This window comes from Nicotiana tabacum, chromosome 16 (genome assembly GCF_000715075.1).
Source record: "Nicotiana tabacum cultivar K326 chromosome 16, ASM71507v2, whole genome shotgun sequence".
NCBI lineage: Eukaryota > Viridiplantae > Streptophyta > Magnoliopsida > Solanales > Solanaceae > Nicotiana > Nicotiana tabacum.
The window spans coordinates 58,962,373-58,971,993 of record NC_134095.1 but is presented as its reverse complement, the minus strand read 5'-3'; the positions used below and the strand labels follow the sequence as shown (position 1 = coordinate 58,971,993).

At 31.5% G+C, this 9,621-nt stretch overlaps 1 protein-coding gene across 1 annotated transcript; it reads right to left on the bottom strand.

The window, feature by feature from the left end:
• Positions 1-7,442: 7,442 nt before the first annotated feature.
• LOC142170256 (uncharacterized) lies at positions 7,443-7,910 on the bottom strand. The gene has a single exon (XM_075232119.1). It carries the CDS (start codon positions 7,908-7,910, stop codon positions 7,443-7,445), a length of 468 nt encoding a protein of 155 aa, XP_075088220.1.
• Positions 7,911-9,621: the final 1,711 nt, after the last annotated feature.

The window sequence follows — 9,621 nt, the reverse complement described above, 5'->3', positions numbered from 1 at the left end:
CAAAAGTTTTTCCCTTTTTATGTTGGGTTATATTTATATTTTACTCGAATACTTAGCCCTTAATGTGTTTTTCCACAGCGAATTACTGCCTCCATTTTAATTTTTATAAGGTAGTTTGACTCGACAACAAAATTTACAAAAAAAAAAAGATTTTTGAAACTTGTGGTCTTAAAAGTTTAAGGGTAAAAGCTTTGTGGGACCACAACATTATGTGGTTATAAAAACTTCTCATTAAGGGTAAATGAATAAAATGAAGAGTTTAATATTGAATTATTTTCAAATTTAAAAATATGTCATTTATTTGAAACAAAATTAAAAAAAAAATATCTCATCTAACTTGAAAAAGAGATTACTATTTATTGTCATTTTCGAGTCTCCGTCACAGAATGCAAGGAAATGAATGATTTTCCTTTTAAGGAGTTGTATTAACCAAGACCCCCGTTTAATTTTCCTTTGGTGGACAAGTGTATTCCAATTTAAAAGATGACATTTCCTTTTTTTCATCAGTACTGCCTCAATTTCTCTCAATATACAATTAATTTCTATCTATATCTCTATCTATATTTATATCTATCTATACTATATTAAAAGCACGAAGATCCTTAGCAAAATATAGTTCGTCTTTTTTACCCTTTTAAAATATAGTTTATATTGGATAAATTAGTCATTTGGTTACTTTCCTAATATTTAGGACTTTAAAGTCAACTAAAGTATTGAATATTAAATTATTTTCTTATTTGAACTAATATAGGAAGTCCTAATATTTAGGATTTTGAAATCAATTAGTATTTTAATCTATAAGAATTATAAGGAAAAACATAAAATCTAATGTGTGAATTTTTTGGTAACATATTTTTTTGGGGTGTGGATTCCAAACGCCAAAGTGCTCTTACATGTGAGCAAAAGTCTTGAAATAATTAAACTCAAACTATATTATCACATAGGTTATAACATTGAAAATTTACCTTATATAAATCTTACGTATAAATTATATAAAGATAATTTGCGAAATAAATAAAGGAAAGAATTAAAAATATCAAAGAAAGACAAAGTATATACATTTTCGTATATGAAATTACTGATTATATGTTACAATATTTAAAATAGACCAGAATATTCCATTAATAATATTATTGTATATTATATATTTAGCTTTTAAAAGTTTAATTTATTTATTATATTTATTCAAATATTGAGAAGAAATCAATTATAACTCATAAATTATCAGCGATTCCAATAAGATGATTTATGAAAATCTTTTAACCGTTTAAATAATGATAAATTAAGCTGAATATAAGTGGGTTTCTTGATTAAAAATATAATTGTGGTTCCTAAGGAATTATTTAATTTTATATTTTTGGTATATAATTATTGTTAGTTCTTTGAGATTTACAAAAGTTTTCCTTTTCTAATTGTTTGGAACATGCCTTGCATGGATGTTTTTTACCCATTCAATTTTTTAAATATTTGAAAAAGAGAATTCTTATTGTAAAAATCTAATTAGAATTCAATATTTAAAATTTAGTATAAGCTAACATTCAGAATTTGAATAAACCAAAAATATCTTTTTTTTCAAGTTTATCACATAAGTGAAATCGTTTTCCAGTTGGCACAATTCTTAAGGTGTATAAATTATTTTCATAAAGATCATTGGTGATGAAAAAAATCAGAAAATCGAGTGAAACATTTTAATTGACACATTCTTAGGGTATGTAAATTATTTTCATAAAGACCATTGGTGATGAAAGAAATCAGAAAATCGAGTGAAATCTCTTACACTAAAGTGTTAACAGTTAAATTATTTAAATTCCAAACTTGAAAAAACAAAGAGGATTCAATAGAAGACAAAATGTATTCAAAATAAGTGACACTAGTTTCTTTTTTTTTTCCCATCAATTCCTACAATTGACTCTTTATAATTTTTTTTATATTAAGTTATTTATTATAAAATATTCACTCGATATTGGTCATTTTCAGATATTACATTACCACTTAATTATCCATTTTTTTAGGAACTATATAACCAACCTCTTCGTTGCAAATCTGTAAAAGAAAGATTCAAATTTTTTTCCAATAAAATTGTGTTAATTTGAAGACTCTTTAACGAATCATGGACAAAGGATGTGCCCTTTAAATTTAAGAGAAAATACATGTGTTCGAGCAAGCAATGTTGATTTTTTTACCATTTAAAAAAGATTTCACATCGAAAAAAATTAATTATTTTTCAAATATTTAGAATTATAGTTAGCCAATACTAGAATAATTTAAATATTTTCACGTGAATAATAATACTTCAAAACCAAATATATACTTTCAGTTATAATTCTAAGTCATTCTTTGAGGTAAATATGTCATGGATGGCCCATCTTTCAATTATAAGTTCTCTCACTAACTTGCTTAATATCACTTTTGAATGTATTTTTGAGTTTTCGTCGCATTTTGGTTTTATGATGATTTGAAATTCATTAATTATTAGTAGCGCATTTATCCTATTTTAAGTTCTATCTTTTAAAAATATTTAGATTTTCAAGTTGTTATATGTTCTAGCTGAAACTGAAAAGGAAGCCAAATAACTTGTGAAATTATTAAAGTTAAGAAATTATAAAGCTAATTTTTTAAGTTAAATTATTGACTGATAATTGATAACTTCTATAAAGCAGTTTCTTTCTTTATTGAGTTAGTTATACGTGATCGACATTTAGAATTATCTTCACTAACTTAAAATTTTATTTTATATTTTGATATAATTTTAAATAAATCATATTCATTAAGATAGGATACACGCGCATTGCACGTACCTTGGGACTAGTTATTATAAAAGCACGGATAATTTATGCTAAATGTTGCATAACTAAAATAACCTTGAAATATTGATCGACTTTTATAACCTTAATTATTTGTATAATTTAAAGATTGTAATAAAACAATAAAGAGAACAAGAGCAATATTGCAGAGAAAGAGAGAGGGGAAATTCTTATTGAATTTTGGGATGATTTACAATGGGGTAAAACTCCTCTATTTATAGGGGAAAAATGACTTAGCCACAAAGTAAAACTCTCTACAAGATAGACATTCACTCTAAATAGAATTCTATTCATAACACTCCCCCTTGAATGTCTACTCGATAAGTAATGTGCCTCGTTAAAACCTTAACTAAAATAAAACCCAATGGGAAAAAAATCTAGTAAAGGAAAAAGAGTACACATATCTAACAATACGCCTTTTGGTTGCCTCGTTAAAAACCTTGCAAGGAAAACCCAGTGGGACAAAATCTTGTAAGGGAAAAAGAGTGAAACGCGCATTAACTCCCCCTGATGAGAGCATCAATTCACATCCTTGAGCCTTCGCATCCCAATCTTGTGCACTAGTTTCTTGAAGATTGACGTCGGTAGAGATTTTGTGAACAAATCAACCATATTATCACTTTGAACGAATCTGTTGCACATTGATATCACCATTCTTTTGAAGATAATGTATGAAAACTAACTTTGGTGAAATGTGCTTTGTCCTATCTCCTTTTATGAATCCTCCCTTCGATTGAGCTATGCATGCTGCATTGTCTTCATACAAAATCGTGGGTAACTTGTCACATTTCAAACCACATTTGTCTCGAATAAGATGTATTATAGACCTCAACCACACACACTCTCGACTTGCTTCATGAATAGCAATTATCTCAGCATATTAGATGAAGTAGCCACAATTGATTGCTTAGTCGATCGCCAAGATATGGCAGTGCCTCCACAGGTAAACACATAACCTGTTTGAGATCGAGCCTTGTGTGGGTCAGATAAATACCCAGCATCAGCATAACCAACAAGATCGGGACTGTAATTATTGTCATAAAATAAGCCCATATCGGTAGTCCCTTTTAGATACTGCAATATGTGTTTGATTCCATTCTAATATCTCCTTGTAGGAGCAGAGCTATATCTTGCAAAGACATTAACTGAAAAATTTATGTCAGGCCTTGTAGTATTAGCAAGATACATTAGTGCACCAATTGCACTAAGATATGGTACTTCAGGACCAAGTAGCTCTTCATTCTTTTCTTGAGGTCGGAATGGATCCTTATTCACATCAAGTGATCGAACAACCATCGGAGTACTTAATGGATGTGCTCCATCCATGTAAAACAGTTTCAATACCTTTTCTATGTAGGCAGATTGATGAACAAAAATTCTGTATGCCAAATGTTCAATTTGCAAACCAAGGCATAATTTTGTCTTTCCGAGATCTTTCATCTCGAATTTCTTCTTTAAATAATCAATTGCCTTTTGGAGTTCTATAGGAGTTCCAATAAGGTTTATGTCATCAACATATACGGCAAGTACAACAAATTCCGATGTTGTTTTCTTTATAAAAACACATGGGCAAATGGCATCATTTATATAGCCTTCCTTTAATAAATACTCACTAAGACGATTATACCACATTCGTCCTAATTGCTTTAGACCATACAACGATCTTTGCAATTTGATTGAAAACATTTCCCAGGACTTTGAATTATTTGCGTTTGGCATTTTAAATCCATTGAGAATTTTCATATATATCTCATTATCAAGTGAGCCATAAATGTAGGCGGTAACCACATCCATTAAATGCATGTCAAGCTTTTCATGGACAGCAAAACTAATGAGATATCGGAAAGTTATAGCACCCATAACGGGTGAATATGTCTCTTCATAATCGATACCAGGCCTTTGTGAAAATCCTTGTGCAACAAGGCGTGCCTTATATATTTGTACCTCATTTTTCTCATTTCTCTTGTGTACAAAAACCCACTTATAGCCAACAGGCTTAACACCATTAGGTGTTTGATCTACAGGCCCAAAAACTTCACATTTTGCAAGTGAGTTCAACTCTGATTGGATTACTTCTTGCCATTTTGGCCAATCAAGTCTTTGTCGACATTCTCCAACAGATTGAGGTTCAAGATCCTCACTTTCTTGCATAATGCTAGATGCAACATTATATGCAAAGACATAATCCACCACTATATCCACTCGATTCAACTTTGTCTCAATCTCGATTGGATTTATTGATAGTTCCTTATTTTCTTGAGTCTCGGGCTCAGTGGATTCCTTATGAATCTCAGAATTTATTAAATTGTGGATTTCTTCATGAGATTCTTTCGTAGTGTCATTTTGATCATTTGTTTTCCTTTTTCTAGGATTTCGATCCTTAGAACCTAATGGTCTACCACGTTTTAGGCGTGCTTTTGACTCATTAGCTATGACACTAGAAGATTGTCCAACAGGGACATCAATATGGATTGGAACATTCTCTGCAGGGATATGTGATTTTGTTATCCTTTTCAAATCCGTAAATGCATCTGACATTTGATTTGCTATTCTCTGCAAATGGATAATCTTTTGCACCTCTTTTTCACAAATAGAGGCACGTGGATCAAGATGAGATAATGATAGATTTTTCCACAAAATTTCTCGTTTGGTTTCACCAACTTCTCCCCCCAATTTAGGAAAAGTGTCTCATCGAATCGATAGTCTGCAAATCGAGCAGTGAATAAATCCCCCGTTAATGTTTCAAGATAGCGAATAATGGAGGGTGATTCAAACCCAACATATATTCCTAACCTTCTTTGCGGACCTATTTTGGTGTGATATGGCGATGCTACAGGCACATATATTGAGCATCCAAAAATTCTTAAATGGGATATATTAGGTTCATGACCCAAAACTAATTGCAACGGGAAATATTTATGATAATTTATCGGTCTGAGACGAACTAGCATTGCTGCATGCAAAATGGCGTGACCCCAAACAGAAGTGGGCAGCCTCGTTTTCATGAGTAACGGTCTTGCTATCAATTGCAAACGTTTAATTAAAGACTCTGTAAGACCATTTTGAGTGTGAACATGAGCTACATGATGTTCCACTTTTATCCCAATTGATAAGCAATAATCGTTAAATGCTTGGAATGAAAACTCAGCAACATTATCAAGTTTAATAGACTTAATTGGATTATCGGGAAATTGTGCTCGTAATCGAACTATTTGTGCCATTAATTTGCAAACGCGAGGTTGCGAGATGACAATAGGCACACATGAGACCATCTAGAAAATGCGTCTATTAAGACCATAAAATATCTAAACGACCCACTAGGTGGGTGAATAGGTCCACAAATGTCCCCTTGTATACGTTCTAAAAATGCAGGGGACTTAATTCCAACCTTTGTTGGTGATGGTCTAATAATTAACTTTCCTTGATAACAAGAAGTGCAAGAAAATTATCATTTAAAAGAATCTTTAAATTCTTTAATGGATGCCCATTTGAGTTTTCTATAATTCGTCTCATCATAATTGATCCAGGGTGTCCCAATCGATCATGCCAAAGTACAAAAATATTGGAATCAGTAACCTTTTGGTTTACGGTAGAATGTGCTTCAATTGCACTAATTCTTGTCCAATATAGGCCACAAGATAAAGATGGAAACTTCTCAATAACCCTCTTTTGGCCAGAGACATTATTGGTAATGATGAGATATTCAAGATTATTCTCATCTATTGTCTCAATATGATATCCATTTCGACGGATATCTTTAAAACTCAACAAGTTCCTCTTGAACTTGGAGGGGAACATTGCATTCTCTATGATAAGTATTGTTCCCTTAGGCGGAGTTATAATAGCTCTTCTAGAGCCTTCAATTAATTTACTACTACCAGAAATTGTAGTAACATCTGCCTTACACATATTTAAATGAGAGAAATATTTCTTCCCTTTGAATATTGTATGTGTCGTACATGAATCAATTAAACAAATATTTTTACAGTTGAATCCAAGTTCGTTTTGTGAGATATCCATATTTGCTTCCCATTGTTTGACATATAAAAAAAATTATACGATAAACATTAGTACGAATAACAACACGTTTTTTTCTTTATTTGTTGGTACAAAACTAGTAACTTGAAGTATCATTTTGTTGTTATAATAAATGTATAAAATATAAACATTCGCAAACCATAACTGTATGTTCTCGGAAGTATGAACACGTAAGGATAAAGTAACAAGGGATCATAACAGATTATGTAATGAATTATGAATAATGTAAGTTTTACATGTAACATGATTTAACACACATTGTTTTAAAACGGATATTAAGCAAACTGATCAATTTGGATACTTTGTTTTGAGAAGACTAAGCAAGCCGAAACATTATTTTAAAGCGAACTAATACTATCCCATAAAATTATATTTAATCAAAATGAACTAACACTATTTTATAAAATAAATAATACTAATGACTACTACTCATGTAAAAAAAATTATGATTACATGATATTTATTCACTAGCTACTACGAATAGGAAAAATAAAAATTAAACTACTCAATCATCTTTAACCACGGATCCATCACCGATCAAGTGGTCTATTTTCCCATCAGGGTGCTCAAAGAAGTCTGTCACATCCAAGTGGGTGATGTCTAAATCATTGTCGAGGCAAAATTAGCTTCAGGGCCTTTGTTCTTTAGAAATGCTTGATAAAGCTCAACCAAATGTCTTGGTACACGACAAATATTTGCCCAATGGCCTTTTCCACCGCAACGATAACATTCGGTTTTTGAACCATTTGCCTTTGGTTTCTCATCTTTCCCTTTCCACTTTTGGTGGTTATTTTTCTTTGGGGGCTGATCAACACTAGGAAAATTTTTTCCTTGTCCACGGCCACGACCATGCCCACGACCACGACCAAAAATAGGGCCACGGCCTTTTCCACGCTTAGCATAATGGGAATACACCTCATCCACTTCAGGCAATAGTGTAGACCCAGTGGGCCGATTTTTGTGATTTCTCATGAGCAAGTCATTGTTTCGCTCAGTCACAAGGAGAAGAGAAATCAGCTCAGAGTGCTTCTTGAAATCTTTCTCTCTGTACTGTTGTTGCAGAACCATATTGGAGGCATGAAATGTTGTAAATGTTTTTTCAAACATATCATAATCAGTGATAGTATCTCCACAGAGTTTCAATTTAAAAGTAATTCTGAACATTGCAGAATTATATTCAGAAACAGACTTAAAGTCTTGGAGCCTAAGATGAGCCCAATTATATCGTGCTTGTGGAAGAGTGACCAACTTTAAGTTGTCATATCTTTCCTTTAAGCCATTCCACAAAACAAGTGGATCTTTGACTGTGAGATATTCTATTTTCAACCCTTCATCAAGGTGATGGCGCAAGAAAATCAAGGCCTTAGCACAGTCTTGGGTGTATGCTTTAGTTTTGTCTTTAATGGCGTCTCCAAGACTCATTGCATCTAAATGGATTTCAGCATCCAACACCCATGTCATATAATTCTTGCCCGAAATTTCAAGGGCAACGAACTTTCTTTTCATGATATCAGTCATAAATAAAAGAGGAGAAAAGTTGTACCTTAATATTCTTGAGACGGTAGAGTCTCGTGCTGATAACGTGTAATAAAACAATAAAGAGAACAAGAGCAATATTGCAGAGAAAGAGAGAGAGGAAATTCTTATTGAATTTTGGGATGATTTACAATGGGGTAAGACTCCTCTATTTATAGGGGGAAAATGACTTAGCCACAAAGTAAAACTCTCTACAAGATAGACATTCACTCTAAATAGAATTCTATTCATAACAAAGATATAATTGTAAATTACCTTAGGCTGGTTTTTCTTTCCAGTTAAACTACGCATACATCAAACTCTTTCCTATTGAGGGTCAAATTCTTTTTTCCGTGACATAACCTAAAACTTAAATTGAATCATAAACCTAAACAAAGAATATACACCCGTAAGTAACAATAAAAATAAAAGACATAATTAAGTAGAGAATCCTAAACAAAGAAAATCCTATTCTAATTTAGAGTCTCCACCTAATGGAAACAAAAAAAATAAAAAAGATACGGTGTAAGGAAACAATCCTAAACAAAGTAAAATCTAAAGAATCATAAACCTAAAGGAAACTGTCATTTTTCTTTTCTAACAACAATATGCTTCCATATTTAATCATCTCCCGTCTGCATATAATTCAGCTTTATTGCACGAATTCATATAGGAAAAGAATAAGTCAGTTATTCTTATAAAAATTGCCATTATTCCATATTATTCATTATTCACTAAAGGTTTTGGTGTAGAACGAAGAAATTTTCTCCAAAGGTATTATTAGTTCTCTTTATTATTTCCGATTTTTGTAATTGAGTAAGTTCCCATTTTTCATAGAAAAATAATGACATCTTAACTTTTATTGTAATTATTTTTGCGTCGTACTTCTTTATTTTTTGGCGTAATTTTTAGTTTTGGATATCAAAGTCTGTTACATTAACATAGTATTATGTTTAAATTGTTTACCTTTAGAGATCAATGGTTTGTGTTATTTCAACTAGTATTAGTGTAACAATATTAATTTTCAGCTATTAGATAATATTTTGCAGCTTTTACTTATATATTGCAGGTACTTTACGTGGTGTAATGGAATCAGATTTGGAGAATAATATGTCCCAATAAATAACCTTAAACGTTATGAATGGGTAATTAAATATTGGGTATTCGAAGAGGACCAATAATAAAATATAAGAACGATAATAGAGAGGGTTTCCGTTGGCATTTAACATTTGTTGACGAGGAGGCAAACTTCTTTTGTATATTT

Excerpts from the sequence above, each read along its gene's own strand:
- LOC142170256 (XM_075232119.1), bottom strand. The coding sequence starts at position 7,910 with ATGGTTCTGCAACAACAGTACAGAGAGAAAGATTTCAAGAAGCACTCT.